Source organism: Felis catus, chromosome D1, assembly GCF_018350175.1.
Source record: "Felis catus isolate Fca126 chromosome D1, F.catus_Fca126_mat1.0, whole genome shotgun sequence".
NCBI lineage: Eukaryota > Metazoa > Chordata > Mammalia > Carnivora > Felidae > Felis > Felis catus.
In genome coordinates, this window is record NC_058377.1 from 72,407,517 (window position 1) to 72,429,295 (window position 21,779).

A 21,779-nucleotide genomic window follows, 5' to 3' on the forward strand; every position below is an offset into this window, starting at 1 on the left:
ATGGATGTGCATTAGACTCTTTTACATTCATAGTTATGTATCATTCCTGCATGATCTATCATTTTTCAAATAATAAATTATTTTCATTTTTAAACCACAAATCACATCCTGCAGGCCTTAGCAGATGCAGATGTCAGAATGTGGTAGTACAACAAAATTAATTAAATAACCCTTGAAAAAATAAAACAAAGTTTATTTATAAAAAATGACATTAAGGTGAACTGCCTAATAAGAACACGGATTTGCTTAAATAAAACATTATATGGTTCTGTTTTAGATTCATCCCTAAAGCCCTGAAAGATATTAGAATTTTAGTGAGTAATTACCCTATTTACTTCAAACAAAATGGGAGGAAATCGGAAAACCATATTAAACTCTACCACACATCAGAAATGAAATTCTCTCATTTTTTATCTTGCAACGCAATAAATAAATTGTAGTTGGAAAATTTATTGGGACTAGAAGCTGAAACCTAACAAGCCAGAAATGAGGAAATGGCCAAAGGAATATCCATATCAACATTATGCTTCAAGCAGTAAACTCACTTCTAGGAAGCATAACCAAGTAGTCTCCCCTTCACAGCTTAATTGTTTTCAGACAGTCTGAGCCTCACTCAGCACCACCCCCACAGTTAGACAAAATTCTAACTACTTAACACATCTCTTTTCAAATGAAAATGCAACACTTGGGGTGAAAACAAGAGAGACTAGGAAAAGGTGTTATATGCTATATATGCCACTGACATAATACTACACGAGGATATGCTGTAATTTCCTGCAATTAATACTTTAGCAAAGCTATAAGAATTTTTTTCCAAAAATTATAATATTTCACTTGCAACACTAAAATTAAGTTTGTGTCACCCTTTCCATTATATAGCCCTAATGCCAGGAGTTTGTCATTGGCTACAGAAGTGTGTTTGGTGTAGCCTGAAGCTGTAGGCATTTATAGGCCCTCTTCCTGAATATGCTTTTTAAGAATCCCCAATAGCTATCATTTCATGTGGCAGGCATTACAAACCACCACAATACCTCACAAAAGAAACGTGAATTTGACCTCATAATTCAAAACCTTTCCGTGATTTAAAAGGCAAACATTCCTAGGTAGACATGGCTTATGCTGTGGCCAAACGACATTTTCCTGCAAACTTTGTAGGCAAAATTACTACTATTCTCCATTTTCTACAGAACAGAGTTAATTCCCTTCATCTAGAGTCACAGGAGGTCAGAGTTGCAAGGAATTTCTGCAACAATCTTGTACATGATCTTTGTTCTAAATATATGGAAAATGAGAATCATTGCAGAAGAATAATTTTCCAGAAGTCACGTAGTTACTAACAGAACAAAAACTAGACATAGACATCCTGAATCCAAGTCTAGGCTTCTTTCTGCGACTCTACACAGCTCTATTTTGTCCCCAAGTACACCTGGGAACTGTATACCTTCCCAGGAGGAAGAAGAACAAGTTCTGCTGATCAGATCACTTACTGTCTCCATGTACCCCTTTTTCTAGGCTTGAAATTGTGGCCTCCTTGAGCCAATGGGAACATACAAGTCTATGGAATTAATTCAGTGTCCTTGGCAAAGTGGGTTGGGAAAAAAAGTAAGAGATGGAACAGGCATACATATCAGTAAAATAGCCTGACAGTGCTGGAAAGATCTGTACCTGTACCTTTGTTCCAGCTATGTGGAGACTCGGTTGTTTTTTATTAACTGGCATCTCTATTTAAGCAGCCAGAAATCAGATAGGACAATTAAATCACAAGATCTGATGTCCTATTGGTGATCACAATTTATTCCAGAGATGATTACAAGATAAAAAGATAGATGCCTGCTCCTTTTCTGTTAATCTGCATTGTAAAAAGTAAATAATAGTAATAAAGTTAATTATGAAAGCAATGCATTCTCTTCCATCCTTTTTTTATGCCTATTTTTACATAACTGAGATTATAATGTACTTAATGTGTTCTGGGTTTTTTCCACCTAATGATATATTGTAACCATTATCCCAAATCATTAAAAATTATTTGTAAATATTTTTAATAGTCTATAACAGCCCATCACATGAATATACTAAATTTATTAATTTTACTAATATTGAATATCAGTTTTCTTTCAGAGTACATTAAATTCTTTTAATTTTTTTCTTATACAAAAGCAATAATCTTAGAAAAGAAGTTTTTTAAATGTTTATTTATTTTTGAGAGAGAAAGTGCATGCGCATATGCATGCGAGTTGGGGGGGTTGATTACTGGGGGGGCAGAGGAGCAGAGAGAAGAGAGAGAGAATCCCAAGCAGGCTCTGTGCTGTTAGTACAGAGCCCAACACAGGGCCTCATTCTCATGAACCATGAGATCATGACCTGAGCTGAAATCAAGAGTTGGACGCTTAACCAACTGAGCCACCCAGGCGCCCCAGAAAGATTTTTTAAAAACTAAACTGAAACAAGAAAAAATAGTTTAACCATAATTCTATTACACAAAGACATTTGCCTTAAACATTGTACACTTAATCACTTGGGGTGTATAGTGAATCTATCACAAATCCAGGCCTCTATGGTCAGGGCCAATCTTTTTGGGAAGGAAAGATACTATACTGATGATATGGAAGCCAAACCCTAAACATAGAACTCAAATTTCCTCTTTATTGGACTGTCAATGATCTGAACTTTCTTCCACAAGGGATCCCTAGAAATTCCAAGGTGTCCTTCTACCCTTAATCAGAGTCCTTGAAAGGGTCCTGCCAAAGACCAGTGTATCTCACTATCTTCGATAGAACCAAATAAGACAATCTTAACAGGAAAACAGCTGTTGTGCAGAGGCCAACTCTAAGTGCCCAACATCATTTCTCTTTGCCCTGGTTCCACCCTTGCATTATAGATATTCCCTCCATGAGCTGGAATTCCTCCAATGACAGATTGCATGCTTGCTCAATCATTGTGGATCTGACTTAGCCTAACTGATCTAAAATCAACCTCTGGCTAGAACCAATAATGAATACTACTATCTCACTTTTGCCTGTTCCTCTGCATTTTTCATTTCATTTCATTTCATTTCATTTCATTTCATTTCATTTCATTCCATTTCATTTCATTTCAAGTAGGCTCCACACCCACTGTGGGGATCAAACTCCTAACCCTAAAATCAAGAGTCACATGCTCCCCTGACTGAGCCAGCCAGGCACCCTACCCTCTGGGCTTTTCCATAAGACAAAGCATACCAAGTCATCTAACTGTGCCTCTACTCCATCAATTCTTCGAACATAAAATCTAGAAACCTAGGTCTGCACAAAGCATTTCAAAAAATTACACAGAGGGTAGAGAGAAAAACTTGGAACTAGTTTTTCCTTTTCTCAAACCTCCGTTATTCATCACTAAGCAAGGTGACAGCTTCCTATCAATGTGCATTTTCTTCCTTTCCATGATCTTCTGCTATTAAGCTCATTCTTCTACGACTATATCCACATTGATTCTTTCAAACCCCAGCCTCCAGCTCCTAAACTGATGATCTGGGAGCTATCATGACATTCATGATTCTCAGTGAAATGCAAGTCAAGTGGAAGGAGAAGCTGACAGCCACAGAATGAAAAAAGGTCCTTTAGGACAAACAAATACCTGAACCAGCAGCTGGAGAGCTTTCCTCTCCTTGAAGTTTCAGGCCCTGATCGCCTCCTCAGGCACCATTCAATTATACTAATCCCAAAGTGCCCTGTATTTAACTAATTCTCTGTACATTAACAAATGACTTCTGCCACATCCAGCTTAAACACCAAACTAGGACTTACTTACATCTTTTATCGAATAATAGCTCATAAGGAATGTTTCTCCTTATAGGTTACTGGTTCCTAACATTATCACAACTTCTGAAAGGGGACAAAAGTTAATATGCAATCAATTGAAACAAAAATCAGCTTTATTGTTCTGCCCCCTCTTTTTCCTGTGAACAATGTAACTAAAGAATGCATAAGAAGCAGCCAACATTTGTGTGGCTGGGAAATGAATGAAACTATTACAGTACAAAATAAGCCGGGCCTGTTAAGAGTTCCTTAGAATAGTCTGTCCACCTTGTCAACATGTTCAAGCAGCAGCCAAGTCACCCCAGCTGAGAGCCCTTTCCATCTGCACTAATCTCAGCCTCTATAGAAAATTCAATTCTTCTACTGAAATGTATGTTCAACAACAATCATGACCATGACCTGACTGAGGATGGACTTTTCCCTTTCTCCCAATCTGTGAATTCCTTAACTTCATTGTTTAATGTTACAATTTTAACATTTTCTTAATGAATTGGGTGGTAGAAAAAATGAATTCAGTGTCTCACAGTGAGACCCTGACACATTTTGCATCATTTGTTTCTTTTATTTTGAACAAGTAAAAATATCTGACTCTAACATTAATAACTTTTGAGTGGGAGTTACCTTATGTGAATTAAAAATGGTTATGTCAGTACATCCCTTCAGAATTTAAAAGATATTTCCCTGTGCTATATCAAGTGTCACACAGTATATCAATTTTTATTTCCCATCTCTCAAGTCTGGTATGCATACTGTTTAACTTCTTAAATTCTAAGTATAGACATAATTCACAAAAGCTGGGCAAATGCTTGACTTACAGGAGATGGCGTACACAAGATTTATATGAACAACTTTATTTTAAACAAGAAGGACTTTTGCATTTTGTGCTGCTACATCACATAACTTCATCTGTGCTTTTTTTTTAAAGCTATAAAATAAATTGGAAAGGTTCATTTACTATCCTTCTAACTTCACAAGCACTGTTGATCTAATAGAAAAGCCCATTTTAGTGTGAAAGGTGAGAATTTGACCCTATTTTCCAGAATAAAATGCCATGCTCCCTTTTAGACAATCTCCAGGCAGCCCTGTCTAATTCTCGGCCAACCATTTCTGAATGCCTGATAAAACTTACTCTCTTCTCACTGACAATTAAAATACCACTCATGTGGCAGCCAGAGAAAATTGCTGTTCTTCCTTTTCTTCTAGATTATCATGGTACTAATAATTGATTTAAGTGCATCCACATTGACTGTCCTATATTCACATCACTAATTTGTGGATTCTAAATACGCATGAGTATATAGATACAAACATATGTGTACACGTAGATACAAAATACATACATTTATGTTTCTCTATAAGGTACTCTGAAATTTATACGTGGTACACAACAACAATAATGATAGTGAAAGATACTGTGCATTGAGCAACTACTAGAGGCTTCATATGATGATCTCTAATCTCACAATGACTAAGGTACTGTTATTACTCATCTTCCTAGGAACTAAGAAATGTAGGCTCAGAGACATTAAGAAACTTGTCTCATAGCTAGTAAGTAGCAAAACAGATCACTGAGCTAATTGGCAATAGAACTGGAATTTAAATCTGCATTTATTTAACCAATACTTATGCTAGTCCTAAAAACTTTTAAATTACATACATGCACTCAAAAATAATGCATCTTATTCTCTACACCTTCTCCTTTTATGTACAAACCTAGCTTAAAAGTGTATTCATACATTCCATATACATATATGTGTGTGTATGTGTGTGTGTGTGTGTGTGTGTATAAAATCTCAAGATGTAGTCAATTTCATAGAGAATTCTTTAAAAAAGCATATAAAAATAAATAATGGGCTGATTTTCTGGGTCATTTTGTTTAAATAATAATTGAGAATTTATTTTCTAAAAGTTTTTGTCTTATTATGAAAGGCTATGCTTCATTTTTATTTTAAATACCTTCTCCCAAAGGAAAAAAAAACATATTCTGGTCTCAACATTCCTGTTTTGCCAGTAGGTCTATATATAAATAAAATCAAGTTATAAGAACAATTGATTTATTTAAATTGTTTAAACCATGATCCCATTATAAGCTTTCTAGCTTTTAAGTAAAATAGCTGTGACCAAAATCAAAAGTATATTTCAGCTGCTAAAGAATTATTTAAGTTATGCCCAACCCTCTGTCTATAGATATATCTGTCTATAGATATAGATATAGATAGATGTTAGATAGATAGATAGATAGATAGATAGATAGATAGATGTTAGATAGGTAAGTAGATAGATAGTCCAAATAACTTAGAGTTCACATTTAATCTGCGTTACACTGTATAAAGCAGTATTTCTCAATCTTGATTGCCCTCTAGCATCATTTAGAGAGTTTTTAACAATCTTCTATCAGGACTGTACCCCAGACCAATTAATCAGAACCTCTGGGGTGTTACCTAGGCATTAGTATTTTTAAAAGGCTTCCATGTGATTGCAAGGTACAACCCAGATTGAGAACCACTAGCATCAAATGCTGTCACTCACTGCTCACTTTTGTCCGCTGGAGAGGGGAGCTGTAAAGAAAAGTATTAACATTAAAGGTCCTGACCTTCAATATAAAGACATAACTTTAAAGCCCTCAGAAAGTAAAATAATTAACTATCTAAGAAGTTTATATGTAAATACCAAAAGAGTCACTCAGCCATGAATACATTTCATACTACACTACAGGAAGATTCCAATTATGTTCTTTTTATCTCTTTCCTTGTGGGTATGCACCCACAGTTGTAGTAGTTCTGGGATATAAACTGGTTCTAATGGCAAATCTTCAATTTGTTTTCTGTTTAGGGACAAAGAGCATGTAATGAGATTTTAGATATTAGATATTATTATCTACATTTTACAAACTAGGAAACCAAAGTGCACTAAGATTTATTCAAGTCACAAAAAAGGACAAATTGAGACACAACCTGGAATGTTGGAAATAGCACTAGACAGGGAGTCAAGAAAGTTGGGTCCCACTCACAGCTCTGCCAATATTTAGCTTTTTAAGCTTGGACAAGTCTGTGGTTTCAGCATCCTTGTGTAAATTAAAGGATTTGGACTGGAGAAAGACTTGCAAAGAAATTTCAAAGGAAAACAAAACTGGGGACATATATATGTATTGGGGAATGTCTTATTTCACCAAGTAAACCACTGGAAAACAAAGAAAGTGCATGCCATCTATTTTCACCTTTACTTCACAAACAGAAAAGGCATTTTAATTCCAAAGGAAGAAAAAAACCCCATCATGTCAGGGTTAATTTTTAGTATAGCTTAATGATAAACTCACGGTATTGTTGTCCACCAGGGATAGCCACCGACCCTCCCCGTGATGAGTGAATGAGAATCATGAGGACCTCTAGATGATGTTCCCAAGTTTAACCTTCTACTAATGTGGAAAAAGGGTGGAGGGGGATCATTTAATACTTCTTAGTGTAGTACTCTTTCAAAGGTTTCCCAAAATTCATTATTGAAGAACTACCTTCATCATTTTTGCCATACCCAAGTACCCAACTATTATTTGCTTATGGCTTTTATTTAAATTGACTTATTTTTGCTTAAATACATTTATTTCAAAGGAAACTTTATATCATTACCTCGAATAGAAAACTAAAATCTCTTGTCATAAATAGAAGATAACCAGATAAGCATTAAAATCCAAGTTTTATATTATTTAATTTTATTTCCTTTTACTTGTAGCTCAATACCATTGCCTCCAAAGACTCTGAGCCTAAAATGTTCTCTCTCTCTGTCTTCCCTACGGAGAGAGATTAGCACATCCTAGAAAGGTATTAAAGACTAACACTAAACTGAGCCCTCAATGTAATCAGAGAGATCAAGAAAAAAATAGAAGAGAGCCTCCTTTTCCCCATGGGATTGATTCACTATTACGTAATGTCACATGCTGACACCACCTGGATCATCTGCCACTCTGCCACTCCTGCCTCTGAAGCGGTAATGTACTCTCCCTTTTTCACTAACGCCAGAAAGAAGCAAAGACTTTAGTTTCCCAGAATTTTTAGTATTGGTAGTTAGAGACAGCGGGCTGGGGAGTGGAGTCTGAGAAAAGCACAAGAAGATAACATAGAGAATGGAGGGTCACCTAGAGGGGGTTAAGGAAACCAAAGCATAGTGCCTGGAAAGCACTGAGATTCAGGGTCTGGTCTGCTGAAAGATCTTTGCCATAGGCCACATTTAGAAAACAGACAGCAAGCAGATTAATAACTCCATATAGCAGCTCATAGGATCTGGGCAAGTATCACTTCTTATTTTTAGATCCACTCCAACTTTAACAAACAGTCTAGCATGGTTAACACGGAGTTTCTAATCCACAGAGAATTCACATTTTTAGCTGCGAAGGCCCTTGCTATTCATGAATTATAGCAGCTTTACCTATTCTTTAGAATTCAGAAACTTCATTATTAAAATGTTTGAAGCAAGCTACGGAGCATCTATCATTACTTAAAAAGTTAATTAGATTACATAAAAGAAATAATTAGATTTGCATTTTTATCTTGGTTTTAAACTTCCAAAGAAGATCACAACAGCCTGCCTGTGGGCAATTAAAAACAGCATACAGCAGAGAAATAGAGGAGAAAGGGTCTGTTTTTCCTGGCTAATTCATGATTGAGGATAGAATTACAAAATATTTTAAGGGCTTGCTGAAGCTGGGGGCTAATCCTAGACTTCTAAGCTTTGTTTATAACTCTCATTTCATTGCAAGAGAGCATCAGATACATGTGCAGTGCCAATAGTAGTATCAAATTACTTCCAGTGGGTTTACTCAGTCCTGTTCAGAGGCTGTTGGAAGGAGATTCGTTACCTGATCAATAACACAAAAAAAGGACTATTGGCTAGAGTCAAAACAGGAGCACTGTAATTGCTTTTTGTTTACCAATGCTAAATACAATTAACAAAGAGGTACAACATAAGACAGAGGGACTCCATGAGCCCGGAGTGCTCCTGACTTTCATCAGTCTTATGTTGGTTCCTCCAGCCATCTCCAAAAGACAATAAATGCCAAGGTCCAGCTCTTAAATTAGAGGTCACTTAGATATTTAATGATGAAGCATATCTTTAAATATATATCTATTATTATTATCCCAGCAAAAAATTAATTAACCAGGTCATACAGGCCATGAAGGCTAATGTACAAAGTAATTATTTCTGATCTTTAGACAACTACTTCACATAAAAAGGTAGTCCTTATTCTGCTCAGCAGATACCTGAAATGCCTGTAGTTAATCATATTGAAGGAAACAAAGGCAAGGTTTATCTCCTTAAAAGGTGAAAGTCCATCTCAAATTATTCTGTTTAATGGTTTAAGAACAATTACCTCCTTTCTTATAATATTAGCATCTCTTCTGGTTACCAGACAGGAAGAAGAACGCATATCTAATGGTGCTCTCCCATGACAAACACACAGAGACACACAAAACATATGAACAGCACACAGGAATATATTGTAATCAAAATGGAAAACACTGTGTATGGAAAAATAGTCATATACTCTTAAGAACAGAGTAACGTCTCAGTGAAGAGACAAATACTTGGCTTTGTAAATAAGCAGCATGTATTACCACATTTAAAAGGGACAGCTTTCCGATGAGACAAAGAGTATGTGCAAAGCAGCAGCAATGACATTTGGTTCAGGCCTTCCACAGATGGAATTTGCCATCTAATGTATGTATTAAATGACTAGGGAAGGGCAATGAATATTGTACACTAATTGTAAAGATTAACAAAAAGCTAAGACTTTCAAGTTTCACAATTAAACTTAAAAAGGCATGTGTATACGAATTCATGAAATCATTGGCCCTGGCCCAGGAAGCCAAATGCCCAGGTAATACCCCAGCCAGCCAGTCTACTGTTAGGAGACCACTGTTGTTCCATCAGCAATGTCAGGAGAGGACACAGCCTATATAACACACAATATAAGCCATTTGAATAACTCTAAAATTGGGGTTTGAAGAGACTATATTTCATCAAAAACTCAAAAAGTAAGCTTCTTACCAAGATATTTTCATGAGCTAAATTCTCCTCCAACGATTAAGTTTTAGCAACAAAATGCCATCAATGTTTCCTAGTAACATGCTATTGAAACCAAAGAATGTAGGATGTCGTATCCACGAAGAATAACTTCTCTAGATTCAAAAACCATGACATGCTCAATTGAGGTTGTGTAAATAAATATATAGGTGGATCAAGAAAGTAGGATTTATAAAGTATTTTCTCCTTTGCTTAGACTAGACTTACATGTACTGGTTGATTAAAGTACTGTAAATATGCTTTGATGTGTCCAATAATTACAAGTGAATTTTGTTTACCTGTCAACATAACTCATAAATAAAATGCTACAAAAGACTGGCTAAGATACTCTAGTGCAATGGTAGGGGACAAGGAGGATGAAATTACTGAAGCAGTCATCTGTCCTTTGGAATTAAAGGATGAGAACTGGCATTCCCAATTCCAAGGATCATATTCCATATCTATTCCATACCTATTCCATATCTATTAGTTTGGCTTTCCATACACTTGATGAAAACTGTGCTATTTTTGTCCTGGAAGAATCAAAAATGTCCAACTTTTTCTGGGCTCTATATCGGGGGAATTACTTAATATGAAACAAATTAGAGGAATCACCATTTTCCCCAAAGCACAAACAGAGGGATTTGAATTCACTAAGCAAACAGCCTCCTAAAAGATCTGTTAATATTAAAGCATTTTAATAATCATTTAAAGTTATTAACCTGATTTTTTAATGGCAAAAATTGACTCATCAAAAAAATAAAAACATTGATTCACAAAGTCATTCATCTTGCTTTCTAAACATGGTTCACATGGTCTTAAATGTATCTCTTTGAAAATTTAGTTAGAATTTACCAAGGCAAAAGTATGTTAAAAATTATACTTAAGGAAGAAAAAAAATAATATGGTTTTTAACTACACATATAAGTTTTGAATGATTGCACATAAAATAAGCATGGGGACTTTTACAATACTGTTTTCATCATGTCTTCTTCCCATCTCTAAGGAAAAGTCCTGATTTCAATTTGTACAAGCCATTCAGGTTTTCATTTGCTTCCATTACAATAGGCCCAGATGTGTTGGTGTGTGGTTATTGTAAGAGGTTAGACACTCTTCCTTTTCTTTCTATTATAGTTTGCAAAATCAGGAACAACAGTACTGATTCACAAGTCAGCATTCTGAACTATAAGCAGACAGCAATCCTGAATGTAACCAGCTGATACTCATGATCCATAGCCAATTGCCATGGCTTAATCTCGCTGATTTTGTTAGCTAACAGGTTCTAGGACTCAAGATTTAAAAAGAAGAAAGAAGGTCAAACTTGCTCAAATGGTCTCTGTAGACATTTGTTCTCAGAAGGGAAAGTACGTTTTGTACTCACCTTATTTTACTCTTTGTTCTGTTTTGTTGTCAAACAGGAGAATGTTTCTTTCATGATAGAAAAATGTGTGCAGCATCGCTTAAATCTCATATCTTGCTCAAAAAAACTGTACTAAAATTAGCCCACCAATAATCTCTCCTAAATTGGATCATGTCTACATTTTATCAAAAACCATATTTGAAAAATACGTTTAATCCATTCCCCTTCCCCCAAAACACCTGAAAGTCTGAATATCAAATACCTGCTTCATAAGTGTCAGAGATAAATATGTTTTGTGTAAGGAATATTTTTAAGCGTTTGAAAAATTCTTCGAATGGTCGCACACTGATAAGATAAATACTGACAAGATATGCAGTAGTAACTGCGATAGCTCAGGACAGAACAAACTATAAATACAGGTTATTGCTTCCTGTTATTTTTTAAATATAAATTCTTATTACGAAGATTCCTGTATTTCTAAAGTGAATGCAGCTCTGACACTTTGAATCTGTCTCTGATTTTATAATTTACACAGCTGAGATCAAGTGCTGATTAGCTTCAGTTTTTAAAAATTTAAACAACGAGAAATATCCATGATTTTAAAAGTAAACTTCTATTAGAAAACCCGAAAAAACAATTTTCCTATCTTCTCAAATTAAACATTCCGATGAATAATATTTTAACATCATATTCTATAGTTTCCTGAAGAAGGCATCAATTTCATGTGGTAAAGTTACAACTAAAATCATATGTTATCAATAAATGCTATTTCATAAAAATGCTGTGAACTGATTTGGTTGCTATTCATCTGACATCCTCAGTACCACAAAACAAACATCAATTAAAACAGCCACTTGTTAGAAACACCAGTGGACTGACAAGTGAAATACATTCAAAATAAATAAAGAAGTAAGTAATGAAGATGTAGAAAAACATTAACAATAAATAACTGATAAGGGAACATCTCAGGAAACTTCTTCCATTCCTGCTTTACAAATAGGAGGAACAGAGAGAACTAAATGATCAGGTTATTTAACACCTACTGAGTTCTTAGAGAGGAATCCAGAGAAAAATGTAGGAAACCACAGGCTAAAAATCTTGACCTTAGCAGTAGGAGCTACACTGAAAATTCTAATAAGGGCAGAATCAGGGAACACCTGGACAGTTATTTAATTAAGGATCTCAGCATGAGTTATAAAAGAGATAAGATATCAGGAGGAGAAATTATTCCGAGATTTCATTGTAAAAGCTAACTGTCAAAACTGCCAGAGACATTCCATCTCCCCTGTATTTGGACTCTATTTTGAAACACACAGACTTGTGTAAGAAAGACAGAATCAGAACTAATTAAACAACAACAACAAAAACACTGGTTAAAACCCTCAGGTGAAGATAGCTGGACAAAATGCCAAATGAGGTACAAGTACTTCTTCAGGCACCAAATTGGTACTTTAAATGGAACACCAAGCATGATTAAGAAATGAAGCAAGGCTCTAAGTTAACACCACTGGCTTTCACCAATGAAAGAGTAGAAGAGTAAACTATGACTTTATGTGAATTAATATTTTTTTCAATACAGTAAGATATATGGGGCGCCTGGGTGTCGCAGTTGATTAAGTGTCTGACTTCAGCTCAGGTCATGATCTCATGGTTTGTGAGCTTGAGCCCCACATCGGGCTCTGGGCTGACAGCTCAGAGCCCGGAGCCTGCTTCAGATTCTGTGTCTCACTCTCTCTGCCCCTCCCCTGCTTGTTCTCTCTCTCCCTCTCTCTTCTTCTCTCTCTCTCTCTCAAAAATAAATAAAACTTAAAAAAATAAATAAATACAGAAAGGTATAATATTACACTCAAGCAAAGGAATAATATAATTCACAATATACTGTCCCAACTAGGCTGAATAACAGATCCCAGAGGTTAGAAAATATCCACAGCTGGCTCAGTTGGTTAAGCATCTGACTCTTGGTTTCAGCATAGGGCATGATCTCATGGTTCATGAGTTTGAGCCCTACATCGGGCTCTGCACTGACAGCACAGAGCCTGCCTGGGATTCTCTCTCTGCCCCTCCTCTGTTCTCTCTCAAAATAAATAAAGCAGAAAAGAAAAGAAAAGAAAAGAAAAGAAAAGAAAAGAAAAGAAAAGAAAAGAAAAGAAAAGAAAAGGAAAGGAAAGGAAAGGAAAGGAAAGGAAAGGAAAGGAAAGGAAAGGAAAGGAAAGGAAAGGAAAAAGAAAGAAAAGAAAAGAAGGAAGAAAGGAAGGGAAAGAGAAAGAAAGAAAGAAAGAAAGAAAGAAAGAAAGAAAGAAAGAAAGAAAGAAAGAAAGAAAGAAAGAAAGAAAGAAAGAAAGAAAGAAAGAAAGAAAGAAAAGGAAAGAAAGAAAAAAAGAGAAAGAAAGAGAAGGAAAAGAAAGAAAGAAAAAGAAAGAAAAGAGGAAGGAAGAAAAAAGAAAATATACACAGCAACCAAGAGAAACCACAGAGGCTGTGGTGGGCACACATAAATTTGGGATGAGTATTCCTGAGGATTAATCACCAAACAGTTCTTTATTTTATGGCTTTCTAGAAGTCACATACCTATGTTCCCATTCAAAAGTGGAGGTCAGTTCCCTTACCGATCTCAGAGAGCCATTAGTTAAATTAACCATCAAGTTTCTAAAGGAATGCCAGAAATCAGAATCCCTTCCCAGACCATTGTAATCATTATCTATGCATTTGTGTTACAGTGCCACAACAAAAAAGGGGAATTTTTAAATTGTGTTACAATTATTTGGGAACACGTTTTTCTTCCTTTCTAGATTGTAAGTTCCTTGAAGACACATAATTATTCATTGATGTTCACACTCCCCACAGCACCTAGCAGAAATGCAGTTACTATTTCTTAAAGAACAAATTAATCATTATCAATCTTTGCCCAGGTCATAAGACTCTTCTCATAACTGACCTACTCAGACAGTCCTAACAAGCAAATAAGTATAAGCTTCTCCCTGTGATACTATTAAGACGGTAAAATACAAAGCAGAAACTGGTTTGTGGCAATAAAAATAGCATGTGTGTGCCACCTTTGAAACCATTTAGGTTTCCACTGGGTTGTGCTAGGCCAATGGCAGAAGGAAAAAGAGATAAGGTTTATTCTGTTTACGTGTCACATCAGAAAAGAATGCTTAGACCACCACGCGGTCGATGTTTCCTACATCCACTCATACAATTTTATACAACCTCCTTGAGCAACAGCCCTGTTGGTGCTGTAAACAGGAAAGGGGCACATTTGCAGCATTTTCAATTCCGTTTTCAAGGAGGAAAGTATCTAAGTATAATCAGCCGAGAGTAATAAAATACACTGACCTGGATCTGTTGCTGCAGGAGATTAATTTTGTGCTGCTGCTGCAGAAGTTGCTGCTGTTGTCTTGCAATCTATCAGAAATAAAGTTTCATTAAGTTCAAATGAAATGCTTGCACCTTTGCCATTACCCCAGGTATCTCTCTTGGAATTGCAAGAATGCTTTACTGTACTTCTATGTGAAACAGTTCCTATAAAATGAGAGAGGCAGACTTAGTAAGTTGGAGAAAATGAAAAATTTCAAACAGGTGCCGCCTCTCTGCTTACCCCCTAAATCTCTCTCTGTAGATGAACAGGACCCCTTGTACGACATTTGTGAGCAGTTCATCCACATCTGCAATGGTCGTCGGGAAAGAATGGGAATTTTGAAATCTGATCTTTGGACAAAAAAGACAGGAAAACTCTGGCTACATTTTCTCAAGAGCTTAATTTGGATGTAAAAAGTAAAATCTGTAAGCAAAGACAGGAAATAACTTTCTATTACTTACAAACATGGTATATTTGGTGAAATCTTTTCTGAAGGGAAGATTTTCAGAGCTGATAAAACTTACAAATATTGTCAAGGGAATGCAAAAGAAAACAGCAAAAACTCAAATCTTTCCTTTTTTCTTGTTGATGTCACACATACAAAGCATTTTTTAGAAACAAAATTCAATATTCATCCATTTATCCTTTTGAGGGCAATGTGTTCATTTTAAAGGTCACGATCCACATATGAGTTTTACCTTCATCCAAAATCAAATTCAACATGTTAACACATAATCTGGCCTATATCAAGAAATATTAACCACCTAAAGCAGGCTCTGTGGAGGATCCGAATCTGCCCCTCAGAAGAGCAAACAACTCCTTTAGCATAATGGTGCTTACTATAAAACATGAGGAAGGCATCAGGCTGTTTATTGCCTCAAAAGCTGAAGTCCGGGGGATACCCCTTATGAGAACACACTGCCAGCGTAAGAAGCTAGACTGAGAAGTGGCCCCAGATTACTTAGAAGGCCTTGGTTTTGTAGCGCCCTATAGGTAAGAGTCACAGCTTTTTTGTTCCTATTTCTTCTATTTCCAAAAGCCAATATTCTAGAATGGGCAATCTTAGAAGTAGCAATGAAGGTGGATCGGCCTTCAACTGTATATTTCTTGAGTCTTTTTGATGCTTCAGCCTAGGATAGAGGGAAACATCCAAATCACATTTAATTGAGCCCGAGATAACAAAAAATAGCAGTCTACTCCAAAATGTTGTTTTGTGGTTTCTGGTGATGACTGGCTCATACTGGAACTCATGATAAAGCTGCCCCTATCATAGGCTAGAGTTTGAGAAGTGGGACTACTCCCCTCCAAAGCTTTATAAGCAAAACAGAAACACTGTGTAATCAGATTGGAAAGGCTCAGTCTGCTTGTCACTATTCAAATCAGAAATGGGCAACTCACTCGGCAACTCTAGGTATAGATGTGGGACCCTCTGAATATTTATTTCCTCTTAGCAAGCCAGTGAAACACTACTAGGCATCTAATATTGATGGTCCCTCCTAAATGATAAAGTGCTGCATAGAAATGCATCCAAAACACCACAGTGCAATTACTATCACCCACTCTAGACGTATGGGTTTGACACAGTGAAGTATGGTACATAAGCACCATGTGGCTCAAATTCTGAATTTTATTTGCCAATCGGTTGAGCTACATGCTCGCTTCATTGAGCATGACAACCTAGTTTTAAGTGTCATTTAATTTTCATTTTGAAATATAATTACAAAGTGTTCACTGTAAGATATCACTCGTCTGCAAATGTGTCAAGATTAATTTGTGCTAGCTTATTCACAAGTGTCAATAGTTAATTACTGTGTCATCTCTGGATGGCTAAATGACATTCTAACTTCTGATTTTTTACAGTGTTCCTTTATGTTATTTTCCATTAGGGGCTGAGTCCATATTCCTACATGTGGGCAAATATTCAAGCATATAAAATACCAGACGTCACAACTCATTAAAATCAACAGAGCATATATTGCTCTATATACCCCTATAAAATACATTTAACTGAAAAGATAATTCCAGTAATAATGTCAGATTTCTAAAAACTGCACATTAATTTGGGTCCATCTGATCTAAAGCATCAGGGACTATTCTATAGGATGATTGTTATTAGATTAATGTACTCTTATGAGACAGGAAAAAGGTTTGGGAAAGTGATTTATTTTTTAAAAGATATACACTTAAACTTTGCTATTTTTTCTTCTTTCTCACTTCTAAATCAATGAAATCAAATTCTTAGAGGAGCCATGTGCTAATTTGTTTTCAATGATTTACCTATGCTATAAATAGAGTGACCATATAATTTATCATTCAAACCCGGCCAACTTTTGCAAGTGGAATAGGGGTTATTAATAATTACTCTGGGAAACAGGCATTAGCCATGGTTATTCTGGGAAAACTGAGGCCTATGGTCACCTTAGCTTTAAAGTCAGAGAAAATCATGGGACCATAAGCTTAAAGATCTTCAAAGTTTCTCTAGACCAGGACCCTTCTTTCCGGATGAGAAGAGTAGGCCCAGAGAGAAGCAACTTACTCATGGGTAAGCTACACTAGGATTGCATGCGATACCTGTGTGAATGAGTCCCTAAGTAATTAATCAAATCCAAATGTTCTGGAATAACGTTATCACTTTCAGTTATGCCCCGTTGCTATGATGCCTTTCTTTGTTCTCCACATATCCCCTCAGTATTCTTAAAGACCCTGGATTTCCAGAAGGCTTCTTCCTTTGTTTTTCCATCTTTCTCTTTCCTTCTTCTTTTCTTCTTCTCCTTCTTTTTCTAACTTTTTTTTTATTTCTAGGAATGCTTGTGACAAATAAACCAATCAATGTGATTACTCGCTGAGCTTGGCGCATTCCACCTCTCCAGTTCATCAGCTCCTTTTGCAGGGCTCACCTGTTCTTGCTGTTGGCGAGCAAGGTCCATTTGCTGCCGTTGTTTCTCAATTTGTGAGGCTGCCAGTTTTTTCTGTTCGTCATGCGCTGCCAAGAGCTGCTCCCGTAAACTGATCAGCTGGGTAATCATAGTAGAGAGTTGCCGTTCTTTCTCTGCCAGGCTCTCAGGTGTACCTAAAATGGAAGTGAGAAGATATCTCACAAGTTTGAGAAAAGTCTGAATGAATTGGGGAAAAGTGGAGGGCGGATTTAGAAAGGGACTACCCTAAGACACTTAACCATCTGGGACAGTAACTGGAAGTTACTGTGAGTATAGGAACACTACAGAGTATCAGTGGGATGAACACCAGAGTTAGTCACCGACCTGCCAATTAAAAGTATCATTGCTAATAAAATTCTCGCTCTTCCCTCTGGCTCTTTAAAACAAAACAAAACAAAACAAAACAAAACAAAACAAAACAAAACAAAAAACAAAAAGCAGAACTATCCCCATTCTCGCCCTTTTACCATATTCCCTCTCTCTCACCCCCCCACCCCTACTTATCCCCACCAAATCTATCTGATCAAGATAGGATACCTATGATATTTAGTACCAAAGATTAGAAACCATGGGTTGTATTAATATTCTATAATATTAGCTAGTTATCTCTATCTCAGTGACCAACACAGGATCTAAGACATAGTAAGTGCTTAATAAGTGTTATAGAAGGAATTTTCCAATCACTGATCTCATAAAACCTTTCTATTGTGCAAAGACCTGTCTCTGAAGCTTGGATGTCAGGAGTTGTTCTCTTGGCCTTGGAACGAGTTCTACAGAGAGGGAGGGGAAAAAAAAACTGCCTTGCCTCAGGTAAGGATAGGATTGAATCTTATGTTTTTCCCCCTGTGAAGGGATCAAGCTAAAGTTCTCAAGTTCATCCTTAAAGGCAACAATGTTGCTTGGAGGCCTCTCTCACCCTTTTGTCATTTGTCATTCTTCAAAGGGAAAAAACACATTCGAGGTTGAAAAGGTTATGCATAAGGATGTGCTGTTTAATGAATATGATGTCGCTGAACACTTATGGTATGCACTAATGGTGCTGAACAGTCTTTTTATGGGCAAATTGCACAGCTCTCCTAAGTAAAGGGTACAGAATCCTTTTGTGAATCTAAATTAGAGCATTTACCACAGCATAAGATAAGAATTTCAACCCACTGTACTTGAGCCACACAGGTTTCATTATGAAGAAATGATCTATGATTTGAAAGCTTTTCAGAAAGATGCCACCAGCTGTCAAAGGGGACAAAGATTGCCGATTTTTGTGTGTGTGGAAGAGTAGACTTCCAATCTCCTTATGAAACTCCCCCCAGTCCTGCTAAGAAAGCACGAGGACAATCTGAGAAACTAAAAATATTTCAGTTAGCAGTGGTCCTATTTTCTTAGTGGCTGCAGGGACAAACGGAGCCTTCAGAGGATGCTGGCTAGTACTTGCTAGTGTAAGATTCCCAGAAGGTAAGACTGATGTCAGCAGAGAAGTTATGCCACTTAGGACTATCTTGGGGTTTGTAATATCAATTCAAGTCCTTAAAAAATAAAGAAACAAACAAACTGTCAGTATCCCATATGCTTAAAGATTCACTGAGTTGAAAGATGGCCTAAAACCAAAATTAAAAGAAAAATAATCATGAGATGATGTTAAACAATGTATTCAACTGATAAAGGAACAAATACTGTATCCAGCTGTTCTTTCTAGCTACTGGAATTGATTTTTTTTAAATGAGTTTTTATTTCAGCAATAGGAATTTCAGCTTGGTAAAAAAAAGAACTTCATGAATACAAAAGCAGGTTCCCAGTAGGAATCATAAAATTTCTTCAAAAGTACAACAAGCTCAATTAATTCATTATATATATATATATATATATATATATACACATATATATGAATGAGAAGACAAAAAAAAGTATGAAATGTATTTATTTACTTATTTTAGTCATTTCTAATTAAAACAAAATACTTCCTGAATGGCAACTAGATATCAGAATACTGATACTACGGCAAGAAAAAGCAGATAGACTTCTCTACTCTTGTGCACTTTGGAGTCCAAAGTGCATGAGAGTAGGGAACCTTAATCAAGCAATTACACATATAAATGTAAACTAAAACTAAATAAGAATTACAAAATGACAGATATTTGGGGGAAGTTTAACCAAGTTTGGGAGGCCCAAGTGTAAGAAAGATAGTCTGAAAAAGTAACAAATTATCAGGAAGATGAATAGAGTTAAGTAGTCAAAGAGTTGGAGGGTGATCAAGGAGCTTTTCAGGAGAAACAACACAGGCAAAAGCCCCGGGGTGGGGGGGGGGGGGCAGTGGAGGGGAGTTCCAGTGTGTTCCACAAGTTGAAAGAAGGTAGTAAAACTTGAGCAAGGAAAAAAAAGGGGGGGGGGAGTAGAGTACCAGATGAGGTACAGAGGTAGTAAAAGTTCACACCATTCAGTGAACTAATAGACCATGCTTGATAAACTTCATACTTATTCTAAGAATGTTTCAAAAATAACTACAGTATTTTAAATAAGGGATGAATGATGTGGTCATTCTACCTATGGTGTGGAAAATAGTTTGGAAAATTATAAGAATAGATATTTGGGATATATGGACATTTTATTGCATATGTTTTTGGAAATATTCTGATCTACCTGTAATTTTCTTACTATACCTTTCTATTATGAGGTGAGTTAAGAGAAGACTTAACTGGAAACTGGGAAAGTTACTGCATCACAATTCTTAGTTAAAGAAGAGAAGCATTCATAGGAAATTTGGGGTAAGGGCCAACACAAGAGTTGGATCTGGTATTTACGCTCCCAAGGAAAAACTAGAAGGTTTTCTCTTCTCCTAGGTTAAACAATGTTGTTTTAACAGTGTTCAATACAGTCCCCTTCCTCCTCTACATAGGAAACAGGGAAGCTGAGGATAACATATACATGACTTCTTACTTAGCTTCTTCTGTTCAAGGTGAAGCCAAAGGTCTATAAATGCATTCGTGCTTCCAATGCTACTAGACATGTATATCTGCATTTACAGAATAACGCAATTTAACTGATCTTTTTACAAATCAGTATGATATTCAAGTTGTTTAATTGTAAAAATTCAGTGACATCTAAATAACTTTTTAAAAAGCATGCCAGAGAGCAATATTTTTAGAAAATTTAGGCATTCATATAAGACTATTGCTATCTTTTCCTTAAATTTGAGGAGCACATATATATTTTGAATAGATGTGAGTGCCGTAATGAATGCAGTTGGAATGAAATATAGTAGCAAAACAAATCTAAAATTCTCCCTCAGGAAGGAAAAAAAAAAAAAAAAGAGGTTAGAGTGGGAGAGAGCCAAAGCATAAGAGACTGTTAAAAACTGAGAACAAACTGAGGGTTGATGGGGGGTGGGAGGGAGGGGAGGGTGGGTGATGGGTATTGAGAAGGGCACCTTTTGGGATGAGCACTGGGTGTTGTATGGAAACCAATTTGTCAATAAATTTCATATATATATATAAATAAATAAATAACTAAATAGATAAATAAATAAATAAATAAATAAATAAAAAAGAAACAGATAGTAGAAAAGTGGTTGCCAGGGTCTAAAATTTGGGGAACATAAAGAGAGTTTTAGTGAAGAATATAAACTTTTAACTATTGGGTAAATATTAATCTGATATTCTAATGTGTAACTTGGTGACTACAACGCACATAATGTTGTATTGTATAAATGAAATTTACCAAGAGTAGAACTTAAATGTCCTCACCTAAATATGTGTGTGTGTGTGTGTGTGTGTGTGTGTGTGTGTGTGTGTGTGTGTATGGCATGCACACATGGTTATTAATGTGTTAATCAGTTAGGTGGGAGGATTGCTTTCACAACATTCAAGGGTATGTTGTTTTACTGTGCTTCTCTTGATTGCATGCCCTACCTACTTCTTTTTGGGATACTTTTTTTTTTTTAATTTTTTTTTAACATTTATTTATTTTTGAGACAGAGAGAGACAGAGCATGAATGGGGGAGGGGCAGAGAGAGAAGGAGACACAGAATCCGAAGCAGGCTCCAGGCTCTGAGCCATCAGCCCAGAGCCTGACGCAGGGCTCGAACTCACAGACCGCGAGATCGTGACCTGGCTGAAGTCGGACGCTTAACCGACTGCGCCACCCAGGTGCCCCTGGGATACTTTTTGTTGTTTGATTTAATAAATTCAAGGTTTGTGAGAAAAAAAAAATAAAAAAAAATAAAATTCTCCCTCAACGGGGAATTTATATATACACATACATATATGTATATATAAATCTACATA

General features: G+C 36.2%; 1 protein-coding gene across 35 annotated transcripts in view; it reads right to left on the reverse strand.

Moving 5' to 3' along the window:
* SOX6 (SRY-box transcription factor 6) overlaps window positions 1–21,779 on the reverse strand; it is a 695,707-nt gene that overhangs the window by 188,137 nt on the left and 485,791 nt on the right. For all 35 annotated transcript variants that reach the window (XM_045039006.1, XM_045039005.1, XM_045039007.1 and 32 more), the window contains 2 exons: window positions 17,464–17,636; window positions 14,545–14,613 (listed from right to left, as the gene is read on the reverse strand). In XM_045039006.1, coding sequence (XP_044894941.1) covers window positions 14,545–14,613; window positions 17,464–17,636 — 242 coding nt within the window. The remainder of the gene's footprint in view (window positions 1–14,544; window positions 14,614–17,463; window positions 17,637–21,779) is intronic.